At 42.9% G+C, this 26,157-nt stretch overlaps 1 protein-coding gene across 2 annotated transcripts in view; it reads right to left on the bottom strand.

The window, feature by feature from the left end:
- The window catches only part of mcu (mitochondrial calcium uniporter), a 141,993-nt gene that overhangs the window by 111,508 nt on the left and 4,328 nt on the right, over window positions 1-26,157 (bottom strand). The window contains exon 2 of one of the 2 annotated variants that reach the window (XM_078530960.1): window positions 10,999-11,280. The exons of the other annotated variant lie outside the window; for it this stretch is intronic. Within the exon in view, the coding sequence (XP_078387086.1) occupies window positions 10,999-11,001 (3 nt within the window). The 5' untranslated portion in view covers window positions 11,002-11,280. The remainder of the gene's footprint in view (window positions 1-10,998; window positions 11,281-26,157) is intronic. 2 annotated transcript variants of the gene reach the window in all.

The following is a 26,157-nucleotide window of genomic DNA, read 5'->3' as shown; positions in this document are numbered from 1 at the left end:
TACACGCACAGTTGCGTGCTTAGAGAGCCAGTTGTTTCAGCCTGCTTCCTTCTGACCTTGGAGAGAAGCCTGGGATTTATGAGCAGCTGTCAGTCTGCAGGGCACCATGCTAATGGGCTTCAGAATGTGACAGTCCCTGGGTCTCATTTCCTTCAAGGGCCAATCCACGTAGCAGAATAATACAACATGCGTTACATGGTGTAGCAGCCATGTTGGTGTGTCCTGCAGCCTATCTGCAACATGATGAGAGATGGGTTTAGGATTAATCTAAGTGCTACACACTGAATTTATACAGCACAGTGCAAAATTAATTTCTCACCCTAAGCAAATATGACAGGCAATTTTGTTAGAACATTCACATAAAAGACTAGTCAATTTAATCCTGGTGTTTAAAAATGAACAAACAAAAACCAAGAAACTGCGAAGGGAGAGGACCTTGCAAGTCGCAATAAACATACCAGAGGACAGGCAAACTGCCAAGGCTCGGATGGAAAAGCTGCCTAGTTTTAGAGCAGAAATCCCTCAAGATCAAACATCTTGAAGAAGAAAGGATCATCAGACAGACACAAGCTTCTAACCTGGAAATGGTAAGTGAAGTACAAGAGACCTCACATTCATAACAGAAACTTAATTGTCTGTCAAACCTGTCAAAACGCTTCACAAGAAATCGATTGTTTTGAAATATACTCGTCATGTCCATAAACCTAGTGACTATTTTGCACAAAGCCAAGTCTACACACATCAGTGGGTCATTTTGCCTTTGACAGTGTCAGTTCAAGGAACAATATTGGGTGCACACAACGACATCACAAATCCCGGGCAGAATGGAAATTAGTGGGCGGTTCCCCTGTTGTCAGTAGAAACTCTGCTACCCCTGGCTGGAGAGAGTCGAGAACCAGGAGTCATTGCTTCAGGAAAAAGGGCCATCCATTGAGGCTGGTGAGAGGAGAAGTTTCTTCATTCGAGGGCTGTGAATCAGTGGAATTCTTGACACCAGAAGCTATGCACGCTCGAGTGGATCAGCCTATTCAGGACTGAGATAAGGGAGTTAAGGACAAGGAGGTCTTGTGACACAGTAGTTGGCAGCGTCCCTGCCCCGAGCCACCTTAGAACTCAATGGTCACGGAAGGTGCACTCATAACACAGCTAAGCAGGTGGATTGTCAGCCTGCAAATCCTTCCACTGCGCCTATGGCGGGTACCAAGAGCGGGAGAGATGCCTGGTCGGCCATGCTTGATGTGGAGTGACGCCCCTCAAGCTATAGCCTCTGGTTTCAGGCTAGTGACCAGGTCCAGGAAAAACAAGCTATGAAAACAGACATGTGCTCCGTCTGCCACATGCATCACTAGATGCGGGAAGGCTAAGGAGGGGATCAAGGAACAGGGAAAGTGGAGTTCATAAAGATGATCTACCACAATCTTACCGAATGGTAAAGCAGAAGCCATACAACCTACTCTTGCATCTATTTTATGGAGTAAGCACAATAGTCAAACAGGGCCTCACACAGTACAGAAATATAACACGGGCACAGTTAACGTGGTCCGGCCTGGTCATGGTAGCATTTACCCTCAACCTGGGCAAATATTTTTGAGGACGTCTTTGAACTCTTAACCCAGAATGTCACCACGATTCTCAGCCAAATGGTCAGCGCCTGAAGTAGGGGATTGAGCCCACCACTCCTGACCCTAGCCACTGTGCAGCTCAATGCCGAGGCTGAAGGAAAAAAACAAACTTATTTTAAAATATTACCGAAGATCTTTCTGGTGGATAGCGGTAAGGAATTGGGCCGTTGGTTTGTCTAAAACGGGAGTTAGGCTTCAGCTTCAACGGCAATTGAGATCACATCGCACTCCGCTGCGCAGTCGATCCACAATGACATCGCACTGATGTGCAAAGCCCTCACCAATCACCATACGATGCTTAGAAAGGCTCATCAAATCAAACTATGAAGTAATTGATGTGGACCAGCTCTGACACTCGATCACTGTCCATTTCACCAGCACCTTCATTAACTGGCACAGGATTTTGTTTCGAACAGCTGTAGGCGTCTGTGCCAAGGTTTAAAGGAACTTGGTTTTTATTTTGTTGAAGCACTGATAGGTAGATCAGCTGACACACTATTAACTAACATATTGAATATTTGCAGCCCTGTGGTCGATTGTGAAGAAACACAATTCAAATCTTGCAAAGGAACTTGTTGAAATGTCTTTAGAATGTTCTGGAAGGAAGCCTTGGCACTACCAAGTACTGAGCAAACCCCACCACTCTGGAAGGCATCAACACTTTGCAGGGTTTGGTTCTGTGGCGGTCCGAGAACTTTTATTAACTGGCCTAAAGGCTGAGGCTCAACAGCAAGTAGTGGAGGGGTCTTTCATCACTTGGGGGGGGGGGGGGGGGCAAGATTAAAAAAAGGGAAAATCAAAGTCAGTGTCCATCATGCCCTTGTCCAACATCCAAACACACCATGGACTGACAGCAGGGATAAATGGAAAAACAAATCAGAAATGTCAGTCCTAACCCAGGAGCAGAGAACACAACTATAACATCCCCAGGATAGCCCCAGTATGGATCACTAGCTCAGTGCAAACCAGGGATTGAACCCAAAACCATCCTGGTCTAGTTTTTTTTTTCCCTTTATTCTTTCATGGGATGTAGGTGTCACTGGCCAGGAAAACATTTGTTACCCATCCCTAATTGCCCTCGAATGGAGTAGATTGCCAGGCCATTCCAGAGGGCAGTTAAAAATCAACCACATTGATGTGGGTCTGGAGTCACATGTAGGCCAAGCCAGGTAAGGACGGCAGATTTCCTTCCCTAAAGGGATTAGTGAACCAGATAGGCTTCTACAAGAATCAACGATTGTTTCATGGTCACCATTGCTGAGACTAGCTTTATATTCCAGATGTTATTAATTGCATTCAAATTCCACCAGCTGCCATGGTGGGATTTGAACCAATGTCCCCAGAGCATTAACTTGGGCCTCTGGATTACTAGTCCTGTGACATTACCAAAAGCCACCCATCCCCCCAGGCCAGCTATAAAACTCACCAGTTTATCAGGAGGCGGTAGTGGAAGAGTTTGAAAAGGGTAGAATCCCCCAGATTGAATTGGATATTGATGGCAGCTGAATGGTTTTAGCACTGGGCCAGCAAACCAAAGGGCCTAAGTTTAAATGCCATCATGGTAAACTTTGAAACTGAATTCAGTACATAGGATGCAGCAGACAAGTGACTTTGAAATCTGGTTGGGTTGTCATTAAAACCCGACTGGCTCATTAATATCCTTGAAGGAAGAGACCATGCCTTCTACATGCGGCATGTGGAAGAGCCACACTACATGTCCTCAGAAATAAGAGAGATGGGCAATGGGTATTGCCTTGCCAGAGTCATCCATTTGCCAAGAAACACTTAAAAATTGCAAGAGGCAATTTATGAGTCCAGCTTTTCGGGTGAAGTCTCTCCATTAACCAAGCACATGTTGACAGGGAGCACTTAATAAAAACATCTGAACTATGCACCACTTTCCCTTTTAAGATCCATTTCCCAGACTGTGACTTCTGCCTCCAGACAATACTATAAACTGTAATTTCTGATTTCACTCAGTTGAAGAAGATTTAGCCCAAATGGAGTCTATGTTTCTGGAAAAATGCTCACAGCATCATCATAGAAGTGTGTGGGCGACAACTACTTTAAAAAAAGACCCAATTACATTCTGAATTAGGCTTTCAGCAGAAGAGGTCTGAATCACAGATTAACAAGGTAATAGTTAAATTATTTATTCCATTTCTCCCACATCCTTCCTTACACTGTAAGACCTGCACTGACTGACATACACCAGTCCTAAATCCTGTCAGTGAGTCAAAAGTGCTGTTAAATTTATTTCATTAGTTATTTCAAACTACATTTTAAACCTCACACATACAACGGGTCTACCAATTAATAAGCCCACTTAGTCTACATCAGTGCCAGCTAAACTGAACAGAACACCATTTATATAATTCAATGATTCTTTCAAGGCTTATAAATTTTACCTTTTCTACAAACAGGGTTGGTTTATCACAAATCTCTCACACAGAATACTCAGCATGCAACAAATAAAAGCAGATGGGTAGGTGGGGGAACAATCCTTAGGTCAGGAATTCATTAGAACTGTAGATATAGATCAAAATAATGCAGACACCATGACAATAACAAGCACATTCACTCAGCCTGCACAAATTTTTTTTAATTATACAAAACAACAGAAATAGTTGGCCCAGAAATGACACAAGACAAAGCAGCCAGGCTCAGAAATATCAAAACAGAAATCTATTGAAGTTCCGTGAGGAGTGATATTGCAAGTTCAGCAGATTTCTGCTCGTTGGGGCTGGCCATTTCTTAAGTCACGGCAACAGCGCATCCCGAATTCCGTACTGTGCGTTAATTTTTTTGCAATCTTTCGTGCGTTTGGCACATGCGAGATCCAAATCAAGTGTCTTTGGCTGAACCAGGTTCAAATTGAGTCAGAATGTTCATATGTAATTAAAGTCATTATTCTGTTCTTATTTCTATCTAATCCCATTATAAATTCCTATATCCACATTTATCGTGGAAACGGCCCAGTGTAAAAAGTCTCTCCCATCAGTGGTGGCATACAGTGTCTCCATTAGCGGGAAGATGTAATTACAGCGAAGCCATGCGGCAATATTACCAAACCCCCACTGGACAATGGAATTCCAAAGGCGCTTAACACAACTTTGGTTACTGGAACAGCAAACACTTGCAGGGTAGCTACAGGCTCCCTCCCCCCAACCACCCCACCCCCAAGTCTGTTGCACGCAGTCACCTTTCAAGACCCCACACGGCCACACTTCACACAGCCTTCCATCCTTCTTTAAATAAATTTTGCCCTTTTCGATCTGTAAGTTACATTTCCCAGAATATAACAATCTTTCACGTTATCATTATGGCCAGCACTTTTGGGAAAAACTAACATAATAACCTTGCTTTATTTATCTTGCCAGTTGTAAACACTTTCCACGTCCCTTTGAAAATTGAACACTTCTCCACTTATCTAAAAATGTAAATTTTATTCACACCGTACCTGCTGAGACCTCACCCCTCGCTCACTCATCTCCAATTGCCTGGTTTACACCTCACTTCTTTGATAATTTAAACCTTGCAGCCTAACTATCTCTAGTTTAATTAGATTAGACACACACACACCTGCTTTAAAGTATCCCACAATAATATTAGGAAAATATGATAGTTCCTTGACATTATGACAACTGCTGATAGTTTCACGGTCACCATTACTAAGGCTAGCTTTCAATTCTGGATTTATTCATTAAATTTAAATTCCATCAGCTGCCATGATGAGATTTGGACCAAAGGCCCCAGAGCATTATCCTTAGCCTCTGGATTACTAGCCCAGTGACATTGCCACTACGCCACCATCTTTCCACAGTACTGCATACTAATAAAAACAGCCGCAATGATGACGTTGTCCTTCAGAAATTAGGCAGTAGTTATCTAGCACATCAACATTTGGAAGGGTCAGCCAGGCAGTATAGTTTGATGGTCACTAACTTACATTTCAGAGCATTGTGCAGGATCAGACGATAACAATTTAAGAACACATGGCACTGACTGTTACATAGTATTTACAGCACAGGAGCAGGCCATTCAGCCCAACAGCTCCTTGCTGGAGTTATGCCCCTCACTAGCCTCCTTCCACCACTCTTCATCGAACCCAATCAACATATCCTCCTCTTCCTCGCTCCCTCATGTGTTTATCCAGCTTCCCCTTATATACCATCTGTGCAAGACACCTCAACTGTTCCTTGCGGCTGTGGCTTACACATTCCCACGACACTCCAGTAAAGAGGTTTCTCCTGAATTCCCTATTGGATTTATTAGTGGCTATCTTATATTTATGAGTAGATTAAATGCAGCAATGCACAAAGTTGTGACTGCCCGACAGCACTAATGGGCCATTTGCGTTAATCCTTTCAGAGCAAAAACCAAAAATTAATTGATATATTGCAGAATATATACATGTCAAAATAAATAAATAAAATTCACCATTTCAGCTCAAATCACATGTGACCACATCTGACTGAAGGCCAGTTGGAAACTACTTGCCAAACAAATTGAATTAAGGCAATTCCTCCAAGAATTTCATCTGCACACAATGTTAAGTGCAGCATAAACCAGGACTGTCTCAAGGATGGAACAGAAATGGTGGTGATAAAAATGCCACAATTGACAACATTAAAGTTATTGTCTGTTTGAGTTTGTGACAAAGATTGAAACAAGGAGCAGTGGAGAACTGATAATTTGGAGGAACTTGCTTACTGTCATCATTTTTGGACACCATCTCAGTGGGATACATCTCCATTGATACTTCAGTGCACAGCAGGATTAACATTCTAAGTGCAATTCACTTACACCTGACATGCACAGACTACCTCAATGATTAACCATACGCGGTCAAGAAAACCAGTAGTAATGAAATCCTAATGGTTAATCTATTCTGTAGATATTCTGTTGGTCTGATGCATTGCACTTCTACATCTGAGTCAGAAGGTTCAAGTGCCACTTCAGTGTATAAAACAAGGTTGACACTCCAAATCAGCATTGAAACACAGCTGTATTGTTGGAAACACTGCCCTTTGGAGATGTTAAACCAAGGTCCAACTCAGTGCATTGATGTCTTATTTGAAGAGAAGTAATGAGTAAGCCCAGAGTCCTGATCAGCAATCCACCCCCCACTACCATGACTGAAAAATGTCACTGGTCTATAATTTGTGGGATCTTGCTGTGTACCACGTTGGCTGTCACATTAACATGCATTATGTGTGGGTATCGCAAGACAACTTTGGAAGAAACCAGCTTTCGACTTATTTGATTGTATTCTTGCAAATCAAAATCCTGGAACTCCCCTCCTAACAGCACTGTGGGTGTACCTACACCACAGACTGCAGCAGTTCAAGAAGGCAGCTCACCACCACCTTCTCAAGGGCAACTGGGGATGGGCAACAAAGGCTGACGTTGCCAGTGATGCTCACATCCCATAAAAGAATAAAAAGAAATCACCCCAACACCACAGTCTTCCCATCAATTCTGTGCTGTTCCTCAAGTCCAGTACCTTAACCTTTATCATAGCAATTAACCCATCTGTTCTTCATGCTCTGTGTAAAGCCATAACTCCTAACTTCTTGCTAAAATGTGGAATTCATTGTCACAAGAAGCAGTTGAGGCAAATAGAAGAGATGTATTAAGGGGAAATTAAAGAAAAACGAGGGAGAAAGGAATAGAATAGATGGGGTTGATGAAGGGTAGGAGGGTTTTTGGAGGACAACACTGGTATAGACTTGGTGAGCTGAATGGCCTGTCTCTGAGCTGTATAAACTAGGTAATAATTTGCATCTTGTCCTAACTTTGCCCATCACAACTGTGAACTTGCTTCACTTCATCCTGAAAGTAGTGCTCAAGACATACTTTCTCTGTTAAATTAAATCTTGTGGACCTCTAAGGTTCTCTGACATCCATTTTTGGGACTGAAAATAGAAGCACTGTTGATGACTCGATGGACGATTTCCTGACACGCACTGCTGTACTTTGAACTGCACCTATATCCCTTCCCTGTGAGCATCATTCACGCCTTTGTACTTAAGCAATCTTGGGAGGAACCAGATTGTCGATATCACAGTAACTGGTTTTACAAGATCAACAGTTACTGCATTCCTATGTTGGGAAAGGCCTACCTTTAATTCAATTTACACTGATGCGATTACGCATCAGAGCCTTTGGCACTGGAGATTTAGGTGTGTTTCACTTGCCCCATTCAAACTGTGAGCACAAGTTAGGGAGGAGGTACTTAAGGCCTTTGACGAGGTCCCTCATGGCAGACTGGTACAGAAGGTAAAGTCGCACGGGATCAGAGGTGAGCTGGCAAGATGGATACAGAATTGGCTTGGTCATAGAAGTCAGAGGGTAGCAGTGGAAGGGTGCTTTTCTGAATGGAGAGCTGTGACTAGTGGAGTTCCGCAGGGATCAGTGCTGGGACCTTTGCTGTTTGTAGTATACATAGAAGATTTGGACGAAAATGTAACTGGGCTAATTAGTAAGTTTGCAGACGACACTAAGGTTGGAGGAGTTGCAGATAGTGAAGAGGATTGTCAAAGGATACAACGGGATATAGATCAGTTGGAGACTTGGGCGGAGAAATGTCAGATGGAGTTTAATCCGGACAAATGCAAGGTAATGCATTTTGGAAGGTCTAATACAGGCAGGAATTATACAGTAAATGGCAGAACCCTTAAGTGCATCGACGGGCAGAGGGATCTGTGTGTACAGGTCCACAGGTCACTGAAAGTGGCAATGCAGGTGGATAAGGTAGTCAGGAAGACATATGGCATGCTTGCCTTCATTGGCAGGGGTATTGAGTATAAAAGCTGGGAAGTCATGCTGCAGCTGAATAGAACCTTGGTTAGGCCACACTTGGAATATTGCGTGCAATTCTGGTCGCCACATTACCAGAAGGATATGGAGGCATTGGAGAGGGTGCAGAGGAGGTTTACCAGGATGCTGCCTGGTCTGGAGGTTATTAGATATGAGGAGAGGTTGGAGAAACTCAGATTGTTCTCACTAGAGCGACGGAGATTGAGGGGCGACTTGATAGAAGTTTACAACATTATGAGTGGCATGGACAGAGTAGATAGTCAGAAGCTTTTTCCCAGGGTGGAAGAGTCAATTACTAGGGGACATAGATTTAAGGTGAGAGGAGAAAGCTATAGAGGAGATGTACGGGGCAAGTTTTTTTACGCAGAGGGTAGTGAGTGTCTGGAATTCGCTGCCAGAGGAGGTGGTGGAAGCAGGTACGATAATGGTGTTTAAGAGGCAGCTTGACAAATACATGAATAGGATGGGAATAGAGGGATACAGACCCTGGAAGTACAAAATGTTTTAGTTGACGGGCAATATGATCGGCGCAGGCTTGGAGGGCCGAAGAGCCTGTTCCTGTGCTGTACTTTCCTTTGTTCTTAATCCAACTCCCTGGAATGGCCGTGCAGTAATACCAAATTTAGAGCGACAGGTTTTGTTGAAGTTGTTCTCTTTTACCTGATTTTGCGCCACGTGCAGGTACATATGCACATTCTAGTCTCGCTAGCAGCATGGATGTTAGACCCATGTAAACTGGTACAATGATACTGCGATCCTTAGTCAAAAAAATATGAATTGCAACATTTGTAGTAAAGGGCCTTTAATGTGCTAAAACATCCCAAGGCACTTCATAAGCACTCTATCAAACAAAATTTGACACCAAGCCAACATAGAGATTTTAGAACAGCTGATCACAAGCTTGGTCAAAGTAGTACGTTTCAAGGAATGTCCTGAAAAGTGGACAGCTTAGCAGGAGTGAAAAGGGGGCAAGAAACAGAAGACAGGGGGTGCAGAAGTCACTCCGCAGGGTCTTAAGGAAGCTTTTGGAACAGGGAGAGAGGTGACAAGGCAGGGAGATTGAGAGGATCTATCCAGCTCTACTTGTCCCACATCCCCTTAAACCAGCTTATATTTCACCTCTTTTCTATTTTTCCTGAGTTCTGTTGAAGAGTCATACGGACTCGAAACGTTAACTGTGTTCCTCTCCGCAGATGCTGTCAGACCTGCTGAGTTTTTCCAGGTATTTTTGTTTTTGTTTTGGATTTCCAGCATCCGCAGTTTTTTGCTTTTATTTTAAGATTGAGAGGATGGTGGTGTTGGGAAGAACAGTTGCCAATGGTGTGGTGGAGAGTGAGGAGCATTTGATTGTGAGATATACACTTGGAGGTGATAACACGGTGAAGCCATAGCGACACTTGGAACGAGGGGGTTCATGACGGTCAGCCGGAAGTGCTTTGAATTTGGCAAAGAGTGGTACGAATCATGGAAATCACCGAGGTGGGATGAAACTAAACTGGAAAAGAAGTGGAATACACAGGGATCTTGACCTGCAATCTGAGTAGTAACCAGGCCTACAAATAAATCCTAGCCCACAATCTCACAACTGTAAATTGTTGCATTTTTGTTCTGTTATCTTCTCCACTGACATCTCCCTGCCTCCTTTCATATCCAAACCTCAATGGGTTTGGTATGACCATGTGCAGTCAGACCCCCACAGTAGTTACGTTTATGCCATTGAGAGTTGTATTTGTTATTCCAATTAATACTGTGGCTGACACAAAGACGTGCAGGAGAGGTGTTAATTCAAACTGACAGCAACTATTAGTGTTTGAGTTGCCAACAGGCCATACAAGAGTAATACAGTCAAACATGGAGGTGTTCAAAATCAAGAATGGTTTTGATGGGGTTAATGAGGCCACAGATTAAAGGCGATTGGGAAAAAAGACCAGAGGAAACATTTTATTTATGGTAAACACTGAAGAGTTGCCTTGAAAGCGTATTTAATAGCAATGTTCAAATGTGAATTGGATAAATAAATATAAATATTAAATAAATGTATGGGAAAAAAATTACACAGCTGTAGGAAAAGAGCAGGGGAGTGGGGCTAATTGTAAAACCAGCACAGGGACAATGAGTTGAATAGCATTCTCCTGTACTGCATCATTCTATAATTCTAACTTTGGTACATGCCTGTGCAATGTCATCCCAGACATATCAATACTGTCAATACTGGGAGGACTGACCAAACACTTGACATTTTATGGGAAGCAATTCTTCCTTAAATGGTACTTCCTCACTAAAACAATGTGCAGCACCATTTTCAGCCATCTGTGGTTACCCAACCAAGCAGAGGATGTACAGCTGTTCGAAAGTAGAGATATTTATAAGGTGCTTTTAATGATCTTCTGAGGTGACTCAGTTCCTATTTAACAATGCAGCAGATTTCACCACAAACTATAAAAAAAACTTAAACAAATTTTTACTTTCAAAACTGCTTAAAAGTTATTTTTCAATAGAACTCCTCAGAAGGGCAGCTTGACACAATTAACAGACTTGAACAATTTAAACATACCATTAGCTAAACTCACTGCGGCTGTACTGTAGAGTATGAGCTCAGGCTTCTTGCAATCACACAAGCAGCAGCAAAGTGTGAAAACACAATGTCCTTAACAGATCTGCACACATCCTTAATTATGGAAACCCACTGATAGTCCCAGAAATGGGGCAGAAGTTCACTCCCCATTACAAGACAAAACCACTCCTCAGTCCTCTCACAGCTCAGAGGAGTTCATCCAGATAACAGACAATCAAGTCTCAATGTTTGAGTCTTTGGTCAGTGCTCAATCAGCCGGTTCTAAAAGGGATGGAGAAAGAAAGAGACAAAGACACATTTGGATACTGTACATGTGAGATATCCTTTGTCACAGTTCTGCACTAAGTAATCACAGATTACTTATATATTACTTATGGCTATCCAACACATCACCCAATTCAGGGCTAAGGCACACATACATACAAGAACATATGAATTAGGAGCAGGAGTTGGGGCTGAATGGCCCCTTGAGCCTGCTCTGACATTTGATAAGATCATGGCTGATCTGCTCGTGGCCTCAACTACATTCCTACTTAACCCCTATAACCCTTCGACTCCCTTGTCAATCAAGAACCTAACTCAGCCTTAACAATATTCAATGACCCTGCCTCCACTGCTCTCTTGGGAGGAGAATTCTGCAGACTAACAACCCTCAGAGAAAAAAATTCTCCCTCACCTCAGCCGTAAATGGGAGACCCCTTATTTTTAAACTCTGCCTCCTACAAGGGGTTATTAGGGCAGATGACCAAAAGCTTGGTCAGAGGTAGGTTTCAAGGAGTGCCTTAAAAGTACAAGGGAAAGGTTCAATTGCAGAGAAGTTTAAGGAGAGGATTGCAGGCACCTGTGGCATCAGTAAATTAACACAGCTATTGCAAGTGTGATATGCACCATGGCAGGTGCCTTGGAATGCAGCCAAGTCAAAGCAAGAAAAGGCTTCTGGAGCTCATTATGTAGAGTCCATGCCTAATTGTCATACATCAGAGACTCTTCCCTCTTCTGCTCCCCCACCTTCAGGTACATTTCATGCTCTGAAATTTCTTACAAATTATTGCCATTGATCCAAGAAGGCTGAAGAGTGACAAGCTTCCTCTGTAACTTAACAATATCTACATTTGCTTTAGCTTTGATATGGTATAAAACCGCTCTGTAATGTAAACAACTCTTAAGAAATGATGATTGTCTTACTTCCATGAAAACATTGGGCACAATTTCATGAGTTAAGAACCAGAAAGAAAAAGATGAGCGGGAATTGGGGTTGGTCCTTATGCTCCCCCCAAACAGCATGAGATCTTCGAGGGTTGAACGAGAGGAAGGCGAGGCACTCCCCATCAGAGGAGAAAGATGAATAATCTGGCGGTGCTCTCACACGCTTCTCTATGCCTGCTGCAGACTACATATCCCATCCCTGTTCAGAAACATGCAGAGCCACGAGGGCTACTAGGAAAATAACCTTTTGACAATAAGCTTTTGAGAAGTGCCTTTCTCTCCACTCTCTCAACAGCACACCCCAATTCAGCATCGCCAACTTTGATGTGGAACTCCACAAAGAATTGTATCTACTCTTTAACATTACAAGGGACGTCTGTGAATCTTAATCTAGGTGGATGCACCACGTTATATGAAGACGATATTCCACTGCTCCACTATTCCCATGTAGTGTTGCCACAATTTCCACTGCTGGCCAATGTAGCCAGAGCCCCACAACCACTCAACCCCACATCCATACGGAAAAGGCCACACTGTCATTCAAGGCCAACAATGTGTAGCCCTTCCAGAGGGAAACACACCCATCCTATCCAATAGACTGCTGAATGCATGAAAAGGTCCTCTCGGCCATGTATAAAAATAAAAACTAACCACTGAACACAAAACCATTACAAGAAAATAAAACAGGCCATCTACCTATTTCAAGTGAAACATAAAAGCAACCAGACCAGTTAATAGACAATCAGTTCATCCCCATCTCCTCTATTACTTTGCAATTGTGTCTACTCCAACTCCTAATTGCTCTTTCTTCTATGAATAAGTTTCACCATGAAAATAAAAATAGCAAATGTTAGAAAGGTTCTTTTTGTTTCAGATTTACAGCCTTCAGTTTGTCTTCACCACTTTGTGATTCATTATCCACCTCTGATTTAAATAAATGCAGGAGAGCTCCTAAAATCAACTGAAAGGGGTAAACAATTCACCTTGAGGCAGAGCACACTCTGAGCCAAATTCACACACAAGTCCAGAGTAGTTGCAACAGACATGACTCGCAGTTCCAGACCGGTCTTCCAGAATTCCTCATCTAAGCAAGGCAAGAACTAAGAACCATTTACAATTTCTACTGAGGCTTTGAAACTTCCTGGGGAGGTTCTGTTTAAGAGTACAAGTCTTTAAAAAAAGCATTTACACAATTCCATTGAGGCTTGTATGCATCTGTCATGATGTTTTTGAACGTTTCCCTCAAGCCTACAGCCATAAGGGTTGCTAGACGAAAAATGACAAAGGTCAGGTCAACCCAGTGCGACTTCTAATTTCCTGATGGTTGTATGACAACAATAATGGAGTTGTTCACTAATCACAACGATCAACAGTGTACAACAGACCCAGGCATGAGGGGAGGAAAATCTGCAGTGGAGGAAAGCTTTGGGAGCTAAAGACCCAAAGTCACTTGTTCCTGACAAGCATATGCGACACTATTATGATCAATTTACTCCTATACTGTAGCTCAAAATATTCTAATTTTTGAGTTTTGAGCCACCAATGTCTTCCTGGGGTTTCTATTCCATAGATTCACTTGCAGAAATCATTTCATTTGTTCAGTGAAATGATTTCTACAAATTAATTTTGATTTTCAATGTGCAGGAATGCCCTCTGGTTCCAATTACCACGCAAAGTTGCTCAAACTAAAAAAAACACAGCTGCCCTTAGTTTGAGTGTTTCTCTTTGGTACACGAGTTGGAATTCATAATCTGAAACAATCAGGTCTCAGCAGGGTCGGAGAAATGCAACCGCACTCATCGTTAGGATTAGGAAAAAGAACATTAGCAAAGATAATAGTCACAAAAGGAGGCGAACAGAAGCAACAATGACTGCAGACGTAAACCAACTAAGTGGCACTTCATTGTTAATTATGTCTCTGCCTAAACATCTTAAGGGTTTTAAAAAATCTTTTTGGCGTTCAGCTCATTACAATCAAAGGTATTTCCCAATCAGCATGGTGACACAGCACAGCTGTTTAATGGCTATTAATGGAGCCTCTGCATTGTTCCATATTGGAAATTCTCTCTGTATGCCCAGGTAAAATACTTGCAAGCCGTGAACATATTCACATATGCTAGACAACTGACCCAATGCTTTGATATGAAGGGGAGAAAGAAAAACAGATTGCAATATGAAGTCCAAAATCCATGTGGGATTGAGCAGGTCGTGGAGTTGAGTGGAGTGGAGTTGAGTGGAGTGGGTGGGGGGGGCGGGGGGGTAATGTTAGCCTAAGGCTTCCAGATTTGAACAGATCGTAGTGTGGGACAGGCTGGGGATAAAAGGCAGGGGAACTAAAGTGGGGTTATGGTCAGACAGAGGGGAGCAGGCAAGGCAGGGATTAAAAAAGGCAGACAGATCTCACAGGCCTAGCAATGAGGATCAAATCAGATGATTCTCCCCAGTTTCAGTAAGAGGCAATTGTACTTCACACAGCATTGGCACAGTGCCACTGGGCTGGGAAGTCTAAATAAGTGGCACTGAAGCATCAATAAAGTAAATAGGGCCACAAAGCACTGCACAAGCTAATCATTGTTTGATAAGGTGTGCACACATGCAAGACTTGTGATATATTAGAGAGAGATTGCACAGGCAAAGGTCCCCTCCAGGTATTAGAGTCATGGGATCTGCTTACAGGAGTGGTCCATGACGCTGGATCCAAGAGGTAGATAAGGTGAAAACCCAAAAACTTAACAGTTACAAAAGTAACCTGATATCATATTAAGGTTGGCGTAGTGTCACTTCCAGCCGAAGAATTTTCTTTGTTGTACAACAGTAATTGGATATATAAGGGAACATTGATTTTAATGGATGGTACACTTCTGATACATTAGGGATGAAGTCGAATCGCCCCACAACACTGTCCTTTTCTCGTTGCTGGAGTTTGTTTTGAATTTTTATTGGCTCAATTTTATAGTTTCTCTATTCCACTGTGGTAATTCAAAACCACGTACCCATCATGCAGAGTACCACAACCAGCCCTTATAAAGGTTTACAACTGCTGAGGTCAAACACACGATAGGGCAGCATTCAAACCACCTCTCAAATGGCGATAATTACAGAATAACTTTGAGGCCTTTGGGAAGGCTATAGCTCAAGACAGTCAAACGAGTGCTTTATTCAGACAATAACTCCACTGTAACGTCCCATTGCAATGCATAGGTTGTATTTCCTGTGTATTCGGAAACTGCCATTGCTCTACTACACGCTGAGACGGGAAGTGTCAAACAAACAGCCTTCACAGAAGAACAAACTCATGCAACACTCCCAAACCACTTCACATACAGTGAGTTACTTTGAAGTGCAGTGATCATTGTTAGCCAGGTGAACACGGCAGTTATTTTGCACACAGCAAGCTGCCCAAACAGCAATGAGATGAATGACCAACAAACTCATTTTTGGTGGCATTGTTTGAGGGGTCAAAGTTGACCAAGGCACCGGGAGAACTTCCGATGGTGATAAAGGATATTTTCCACTATCAAATGGATGATAGATGCAATGGCTTGCCCGCAGGACAGTACCTCCAATGATGCAGCACTGGCCTATCAGTCTCCATTAGACACCAGGAGTACCTGGGACATGGTTTGAACCCAAAACCTCTGGCTCAGAGGGAGACTGATGACACCTGAGTCAAACTTACAAGATGGATGGCATCAGACACAAAAACCTGCCAAACCCGTGACCCTCTATAACCTAGGAGAACAAGCAGGAACGTGGGAACACAACCGGGCGCAAGTATCCCCTTCAAGTCAGAAAACATTGTGATTCGTAAGTATAACCGCCATTCCTTCACTCTACCGACGGTCAAATTTCTGGAATTCCCTACCTAGCTGCAGCTACACCTGTACCTACACCACATGGACTGTGGTCACACCATCAGCTCAAGTGCAATTAGAGATGGGCAATAAATGCTGGCCTAGCTAAGGACAGCCAGCATGAAAATATAACAAACTGAAGGCTTGAAGAAACTATTTCAAAAAAATTTCAAACAATGATTGATATTAAAAAAAATATTGGAAGTTGCCAAACAGGATTGCAATGGAATTATTAATCTGGTTTCTATGTGTAATCTCGTTGGCAAACACTGAAGGTCAAAATTGTCTCATAAAATACAGCACACAATGCTCCACCTTGAATTTAAAAGATAACTCAGCCATTAAATTTTCATTTTTTTTTTGAATACCCTGCCCGGTGTGCGTGGGATTGACAATAAACCCTTCACAGGGATGTGAAAACGGTTATTCCTGGCTGATGAATCAATTATTTTCGCCATAGCAACAAAGCATTTAAGCTGGATATCTAAACCACGAATTTCCCTACAACACTCCTCAACTCACGGAAGATATTAAGTTACCCTAAAAGCATGTGTAATTTAAACTCCAGTGTTGCAATCATTCACATTAAGCTCCTGTCAATTCCAATCGAGTATGTAGTACTGTAATAACATCCTCTGGGCTGCCTTGGAATTCTTATTTCTGCTACATGCTAATGAGGATTGGCCCCGAAACCCAAACAGGGGCTGAGAAATCTACTCCAGGCTGATGCACGCGTATGTATGCTGCAATGTCGACCATTTTGTCCCATTTCCCTTCTCCGAATCTCTTGGGCATTTTTCTCGCTTGAAGGTGCTATATAAATGCAAGTCATTAGTGTCATAGTAAAAGAAGCTGGCAGGAGACAAAGGGTTTAACAAATGCCAGGAAATCCTGTGAGCAAAGGCCTTCCTCTCTTCAAAGACCCTTCCAAGTTAATGACATTTGCCAATGCTGTTGATGCTCTAGGCTCACCTTCTGCTCCCCATCGCCCAGCCTCAGCCTGCTAAGCTTAAACAAAGATCTTGACTGTTCTCAGGTTTGCTGACAGAGAGAGGCTGTCTTAAAGAAACTGGTTATTTGCGATGGTGCAAAGGGAAGGAATTTGTCTCCATCAATTAATTGCTCGTAGTTTGAGATTTGTGGGCAAACGCTTCACCCTCTCACTGCACACAATGTAGCTGTAATAATTCTTAAGACACAGAATGGTTTTAACGGTTGAAGTCTATGTTTCTACAAACATGCACGATTATGTTGATGTATTTTGCAAGGGTCACAAGCCAGAGCATTAATTCTGGAAACAATTTTCATTTTATTCTCATGTCCAGGCTTCAAGCTTCAGTGCTGCTTTATTTCCAGATTTCACAAACAATTTAGTCTAATATTAATCTAGTCTTTTGCTCCCAAATTATAGACTTACAAAAAAATATTTAGTATTTGCATTCCTTGAGTCTCTTCCTTTCGGGAACTTGATCAAAAAACTTTCCTCACTGCACCTTTTTTTTTTGTATTTATTCTTTTGTGGGGCATGGCTGTCACTGGCAAGTCCAGCATTCATTGCCCATCCCTAACTGCCCCTTGAACTGAGTGGCTTACTAGGCCATTTCAGAGGGCACTTAGAGTCAACCACATTGCTGTTGACCTGGACATGTGGCCCCAACTAGGTAAGGGCAGCAGATTTCCATCCCTGAAGGACACTAGTGAACCAGATGGGTTTTTAACGACAGCTTCACGGTCACCGTGACTGAGGATAGCTTTCAACGCCAAATTTTATTAATTGAATTTAAATTCCACCATCTGCCATGTTGGGACTTGAATCCGGCCCCCAGGGGATTTGCTGAATTACTAGTCCAGCGACAGTGGCACTATGCCATCTCCACCTATAACTCCATCACAACTCATCAAATGTCAGCATGCTAACAAGCCGAGACTTGAATGTTAATCCTAACATTGGCGTTTCGATTCCCAACAATGTTCCAATGCTGGGGACAACTACCACAGCTCTTTTCGTGCCTAAATCTATATTTGAATTTTGATCTCACATCTTTCGTCTTGTTTTATTTAATCTTCATTGGACATTCAGCTCAAACTTTTGAGTGATAGAAACAGAACAGCTTTGTTCATTATTTCCCTCGTGCAGGTCAACAAAGACACCCATCACATCTACATAACTTGTACTGTGGGAAAGAATGACAGTTATGGATAACCCTAAACACGTACAACTTAATTTAAAGGTGCATATAAAAAGGCTCCAAATTACAGGTCTAGTCTTTGCAACTGAAACGTCTCCTGAGGAAACTACGGTATTTTAAAATCATTTTGATGAGTCAACTTTCTCCACAACTTGAAACCAACTTATTTATAAATGACAAATGCATCAAATATTTATTCGGGATGACTGAAATACTCAAGTTATTTTTCATTTGCTCAAAACTATTGTTTTGCAGTCTGGCTGTGGCATGCATTAAGATAACACAATGGAAGTAGATGCAGCCACTGTTGAATTGAATCCAGTACTAATGTCGACTTTGGCCGTACCTGACTGATCCACCAGCATCACGCCATTGGCCACTTTAAAGAAGTGAGCAGCTTGGCTGTTTGAAGTGCCAGTTGGCACTGAGCACTGACCCATTCAAAGAATCTGACTAAGGAGGAGCTGAGTGTGGGAAGGGGAAGCAGCTGACGGAAGTGCCATTTGTGCAGTGTAAACTGACAGCTCAATGCAGGGGTCCAAGATAACCTGATCGGTCCAAAGCAAAACCTGTACTGAAGGTACGAGCTGCTTTCCTCATTTCAGCACAATTACTACCAGGTTTTACTGCCACACCTGTCTTTATTGATGTGAAAGGAGAAGAGGTAGAACCACCTCCGATTGTTTTTGATGATCTGTCAATGACACCTTGCATTTATATAGTACATTTATAGGTATTATATATTTAAGGTAGCAAAGCATTCCAAGGTACTATATGTGAACATTATCGAACAAAATTTGACAGCGAGCCACTTAAGGAGGCCAAGGTCTTGGCCAAAAGTGGGAGGTAGCTTTTAAGGAGCATTTTAAATGAGCAAACAAAGCCAGACTTCCAGAGTTTAGGGCCCAGGGTGCTAAAGACTGTCAATGGTGAAGCGATGAAAATCAGGGACGCGCAAGGGGACAGAATTTCACTGCCTAATGCATTCTGTGTTTGAAGACAGATTGCGTCTTCAAAACTTCTGAGGTTACACGTATACAAGATATCTGTTTGAGAGAATCTACTGAACAGCTGAATTAATGACCAGAATTAATAGGAGTGGCATATGGCTTTCAATGACATGTGCATTTTGATTGGAGCCACGCCAATGGGAGAGATGCTTCATATCGTTGAGGTTGGTTGTTTAAAACATAAATTGTTTGGTGAGTCAACAGAGCTCAATGTAATTACAATATTTGCCTGACAACACCCTTGGGAAAGGCCTCGAATTAGATTATCCACCTGTTCCCTTTATTCCACGGATAGAATATCTTGTGGGGTGGGGAGTAGACTATACATTATACAAAAAACAAAAGTCAAATTCTCAATCAAATGGCAAAAAGTTGAAATTTTCAAGTTGTGTGATTTGCTGTGTATTGTTCAGAGAACTTATTATTCATATTCCTGGACTCTATTTCTCATTACACCTACAGCAGAAGCAGAAGTCCGAGTGTTCAACACAGGAACTCGACCCGCCAAACTCCCTAATGTTGCTCAAATGACAGGCCACAAAAATAACCTCTTCAGTTGCTGTTCTGCAGGAAGGCTCAATTTCCAGCTGGTCCAAGACATACCTAGTCAATGTGACTGTAATGTTTATGCACATGCAATTAAAACACAGCACGCAACAAGCTAAATTCTATATCAAAGCACAAGTACCAAAGCATGCCTATTTACATAAATGGAACTCTTCAAATTTGAATCTCCTTCAAAGGAGTATGCTGCCTAGTCAACCAGTCATTTAAAATGAAGACATTTTCCACCACAGCGCTTCCCAAACTTTGTTCTAATGCGACACTTGGCGTGACTCCATAGTGAAAATTGCAGGGGCAGGGGGTGGGAGGAAAAGAGCTGTTGAGGTGGTTGAGGATTAAAACAACAGGGATACAGGCACAAAAAAACCCAACTAAAGACGCGTCCCACTTTGCAGACTCTGTTGGTGTCAGTGCTCAGGCCTCAAGAGTTCATTGGATTGGGCTAAGCCCACAGGGGGAAAAAATCGTGCACACTCAAAGAGGCCTCGCAGCCAATCCCAGGGTTGTCGAATCTCGGTCTCCGCTCCACAGCCGCTTTTGCTGCCTCAGAGCTCGCGACCCCACTAGGGGTCATGACCCACAGGTTGGCAACCTTTGCTCTACCATGCTGCTGGTATTACAGAGAAGTACCCAGTTAATAGTGTCACGTGTCCTAGTCTTCATTAAACTGCACTTTGGCAATCTCTAACACCCAGCTTAGTGTGCCATCCAGACTCATTTAGATCAGCACTGGCGCAACACAGGAGGGTAAGAAATTGCTGAAATTTATTGCACACATTAGCAAGGAGGGACTGCAATGCAGCAATGCGTTTGAGCATTGCAAATGGTGTCAAAGATGAAAGAGAACTTAATCTATTCACAACAGGTGTCCAAGGTCTGCATCAAGGTTACGACAACTAATGGTTGAAAGCGGTGCAGTGAGAAGGACTGGAAGGAGCTTTGTCCTGAACAGCTCTCATGTGTCCCATCAGAACTGGTTCTGATCAGCTTTTAGCAGGCTCTGGAGGTCGGTTGTAAGTCTGTCTAAATCCTTTAAGCCATAGTGCACCGAGGGGCTAGAAACTGCGTAGAACCCTTCGGCCGTACACCTGACAAGGAAGGTGTATTGTAAATATCAAGAATATTGAAATTGCACTGAAGCACCTCAAGAGTGGAAAATTGAATTCCATTGCACACTCTGTAATTTTCAACTTGTTTGGCCTTTAAGCTGAGTGCCTCGCATGGAGTGTATATTGTAAATATCAGAACACTAAGATGCAAATTAAAGAAGACCTGGACTAGTCTTCATTATGATACTATTAACTGGTTACTTCTCTGTAATAACAATGTGGTAGAGCAGGGGATCTCAAACTGTAGGCCACAACCCCTATTGGGATCAAGGTACAAGCAGTTGGGGTCAATTGGAATTTGACATTGTATTGAGGCACCTCAGTGGAATATGCTGTATGGAGACAAGTTGAATTTTACTGTACTTTGTCATTTTCAAGTCAAAACGTTTTGAAATGTACTTTAAATTTTATGAGTAAAGTATTTTTTTTAGGAAAATAGCCCTCGTCAAACATATACGTACAGGGCCCGAGAAACCAGAATGAAGAAGGAATAAACATGGAATTAAAGCCTCACTCTCTATTAGCTCCCCCAGGACACTAGTTCCTGAACAAGAGGGTAAGCAGATGACTATTTAAACTCCAACATGTGCCACAAGGGTACACTCAAGGTCAAGTCTACCCACCTGGTCTCTTGTGGGAAAACCTGGCCTCCATATAATGCATGGAATTCAAATTTCTCAAGCTTTATGTTACTTTGCAGCATTTAACACCCAACATTGTGGTCTTGCCTCACATTTCAGCCCCCACCTCCTGCACGTACCCATCAGTTTTCCAAACCTGGCCATTTGTGTACACTCCTTTCCACCCCGACCCTAACTATACTCCCAACACTACTCCAGTCCCCTTGGCTCTTCGCATATTGCGCAAAAACCACTCTCCCTTTTCCCTCACTAAAAGCTTTTTCCAGGCCTTGCCCTTAGTTAGAATTCCTAACTCTCATCCTCTTTGCTGCCAATTCCTATCTGTGAAGTTCCTTTGGATATTTGCTATATCACGAGGGTCCAAATGCATTGAAGGCCCTGGAGTGCCATCCACAAATGGAAAATTAGTAACACGGGCCAACCACGGGTGCAAAGGCAGGTCTTGCCAAACAGTTGGCATGGCTGCACCATGGGACTGAAATTGTTCTTCATTTTAGGTATGAAGGAAGTTGAGTAGTGGACAGCTCAAAGTACAAAAGCTGTCTGAAATGAGATATTAAAAATATACATCATCCTTTCTGCTATCATGTTTCTCCCCAGTTGTATTATCTATCAAGTTTATTGTTGACATCAAATACCAAGTCCCAGTTGAAAAACTGGCACAGTAAATCCAAAGAAGAGAGGGATTTCGCTGCAAATAACCTGATACCAGTCAATCCTCCCACCATAACATTACAACAATGACTAGACTTCAAAAGATAATACGTTGGCTGTAAAGTGCTTTGGAACATGACAAGGCTATGAAGAGACCATTTAAATGCAAGCCTTTATTTCTTTAATCTCTAATCCTTTCGACCTATAAGCTCATTAAAACTTACAACTCGTTAAAAATTGTGCTTAGTTTTTTTTCTCTCAAATCGTCTCAAAATTGTTTAATATTGAAAACTGAACAAGTCTCAAAAAGCAATCCCTTCTTCAACACCAGCATCATAAAACCCACCACTCCCAACTCCGACGACAAGCCTCCCTTACTGTATTGAGGCGAATGCTGCTCCTCCCTTACCGGGCTCCAATGTGAAAGGAGCCCTGGTCTGATCACCCCATGGTGCAGTCGGTGGAGGTGCTGATGGACATGGCTAACTCCCTTTCCTGGCATGTAAAGTGGGGGCTTACCTGGGATGTTTTAGGTCACGGGGCCAGTCTTGTACTCAAAGTATCAAGAAACCTCATTATTTGGTCTTACGAGCAAAATAAAAAATGAATGGTGTTCTTAGTATTGATGCAGGTCATTGTGCCAAAAATGGACTGTAGGGTGTCCAAGCTGAAGTTTTACTCAGTTGACCGCAACATCTGTAGTGCGTGAAACAGACCTGAGTTATACTGTCAGGGAACTTCCGTTTATGTGAGTATACTGTTGTACGTCATTTATATGAATACACCTGACCATACTGCTTCCCATGTCATGTACATCACCAGGGCCTCCACCCCTCAATTCAGAAACCAGCATGGTGGATCTCTACATAACTACAGTTAGAGGATAAAAATAATACCTCACCTTTCAGAAGACAGGGTCTCTCAGTAACTTCCCTTCATTTGCAGGGTGAGGTAGAGAGAAGTGCTTACACATCAACTAGGAATAGAACTAGGGGGTACAGTTTTAAATAAAGGGTCTCTCATTAAGACAGAGAAGAGGAGGATTTTTTTTTAAAAAGGGTCATTAGACTTCTGAATTCTCTTCCTCAGAGAGCAGTGGAGGCTGGGTCATTGAACATATTCAAGGCTGAGTTAGGCAGATTTTTGATCGACAAGGGAATCAAGGGATATGGGGGGCAGGCAGGAAAGTGAAGTTGAGCCTACAGTCAGATCAGCAATGACCTTACTGAATGGTGGGGCAGGCTCGAGGGGCCGAATGGCCTACTCCTGCTCCTGTTTTTTTTTATGATCAGACTGCATTCTCCCTGCCACACTCAGTACACTCGCCCCCTAATAAGCCCTTAAAATGTTAAAATATCGGAGCTACCTGTTAACTTCACGACTTCCCACTTATAAAAAATTAAGTTAATCCTCAGAGTTCAAGAACAGCCCTTAACAAACATATGTGCAACCATTAATCATAGTGCATAACTATTTTGACTTATAACATTTGGGGAAATTGTTAAAAACGAAAGATCAGCCAAGCAAGGCATGGCTATATTATGATGGATGTGACATTAGGGTCATTACCCTAAGGTTTTATTATCCATTACTCATATCTGCAACTTTCTCCAGCAAGTGCTTCTCCCACGACCCCAGCAAAGAGCAAAGGAACTGTTCTTCAGAGTCCCTCAAGATACTGTGTTTGACCTGAGCTGCAGTCTTTGAGAAACAAACTGTCAATGTCAATCAAACCGGTGCCACATTTGATTCCCCCAATATATTCTGCTCACATTGAAGGACAATCTCAATTTCACAGGAGAGATTATTGATATGCAAGACGCGTATTGTCTACAAAAATGCCTTTCACAATGATTCGCGAATGTTCCTTAACACCCAGAAGCCTTTTTTTTTTGCAGCTTTCTGATAGGCAGCTTTTTATAAAACTGAGGACACATTTTAGAAGGATCTGCTGATAGCTTCGATGAAGTCAGATGGGCAGAGGCAGGTGTGAAACAGTTACTCAGATGTTAGGCTAGACTGGGTAACTGGCATGGTCAGAATGGCCTCTTCCTGTGTAATTCTATGGTAACTATAATCTTCCATGAAATGTTTAATTTTGAACAATCTGCTCCATATTCACTATCAATACTGTTTCAGCTAGATTCAGCAGAGTGACAGTAACGGACAACCAGAGTCTCCCTCCGTTCTCATCTCAATGAACCCCTGGCAACTGCATAGTTCTCATTTTTAATTCTCAAACAGCCTGTTGGGTGTTTACCATTCCCCGCTTACCATTTAAAACAAAACTTTCTGATTGTCCAAGTTTGTGTGTCAGAACCTAGCAGGATCTGCATGAGTTTCATTATACCTGTCATTTTTACATTTCCGACACACATTAAGGGACCAGATCTGCTGGTCCCAGGATAATTGGGGACTGGATGCACTCCCAAAGATACACATTGGGGCCCTTCGGAAGCCCCATCACACTGGCTCTGTGGGAATTGCCTGGAAACTCTGAGCTTCTGACAGGCAATTCCCCATCTCCCTGGGACCCTCTGAAAAAGTCTCCAACTCAGAGTTAGAGTCAGAGATTTTGGACAGTTCCAACGTACTCAGGAAACATTAGGCAGATTAAAATATAGGCTAACGCCTGGGTAACTGCACAACAGAGCACCCAAATCACTCTCACTGACCACCACCACGCCTCGACTCCCACCCACCTCGACCAACCACCCCCCATGGCCCGACTGGCCCCCAATATCCGAATCCACCCCCTCCCACCCACCCCTGACCCAACCTGACACACCCCCGACTCGACTCTCTCCCCACCTTGACTCCCCCCTCAAACCAGCCGGACTAGCCCCCTACCCGGCAACCCCTCTCGACCCGACCCACATGCCACTCTACCCGCCAACTATCCTACCCCTCACCCACCCTACCCCTCACCCACTTATCTTGGCTCCGTAGCTTTTCACAGCAGCTTTGGAACATTTAAACTCAGAATATGGAAGCTAGTGCCATAAAAGGTGTGGCTCATCTTCCCCCGACGATTCGGCTCTACTCTGAACCTCCTCGAGGGACTGTCTGCTCCACGTTTCTGGAGAATCTGGGATCAGAAGTCCTGACCAAAAATGCGGAGCTCCGGAGAAAAGTAGCAGTGGACTGGCAATCAGACAGTGGCTGCCGCTCCTGGGATGATTCAGGCCCATAGCTACGTAGTACCTACAACTTTGAAACAAGCCGTTCGAGCCAATTGGTCCATGTTGCTGTTTATGTTCCACCTGAGCTTTCTCCCACTCTTCATCTCACCCCATCAACATATCCTTGTATTCCTTTTACCCTCATGTTTATCCAGCTTCCCCTTAAATGCAACAATGCTATCCACATCCCAGTATTCCCTGTGGTAGCAAGTTCTACACTCTCAGGATAAGGAAGTTTCCCTTGAATTCCCTATTGGATTTATTAATGTCTACCTTATAGTTATGGACCCCAGTTCTAGTATTGCCTGCCTAACCTCTATCAAAGGCCTTTGTAATTTTAAAGCTCTCTAACAGGGTTACCCCCCTCTTTCTCCACCTTTCTAGAGAAAAGAGCCCCAGCCCATTCAACCTTTCTGGAGAGGTATAAACTCTCAGCTCTGCCATCCGTCTAATAAAACTTTTCTTTACTTCTCCCAGGGACTCTATATCCTTCAGCAGCACAGGTAAAAATTATCTTCTGTAATGAAAAGATTGTCATCCTTTAGGCAGAAGTTATGGGGTGGGGAGGGTTCTGCCGAGAAGATATGAATGCGCACAAGGCACTCATCACACAGAAGAGTTTCCAAATCATTGACGTACACAATAATGTCTGGAATGCATTCAAGTGCAGACTCCATTGAAACTGTGCGGCTCTGATCCACACAAAAAGATAACTTTTTTTTTTAAAAC

The sequence above is a fragment of the Cetorhinus maximus genome, chromosome 27 (genome assembly GCF_964194155.1).
Source record: "Cetorhinus maximus chromosome 27, sCetMax3.hap1.1, whole genome shotgun sequence".
NCBI lineage: Eukaryota > Metazoa > Chordata > Chondrichthyes > Lamniformes > Cetorhinidae > Cetorhinus > Cetorhinus maximus.
This window is presented reverse-complemented; position numbering and strand designations above follow the sequence as displayed.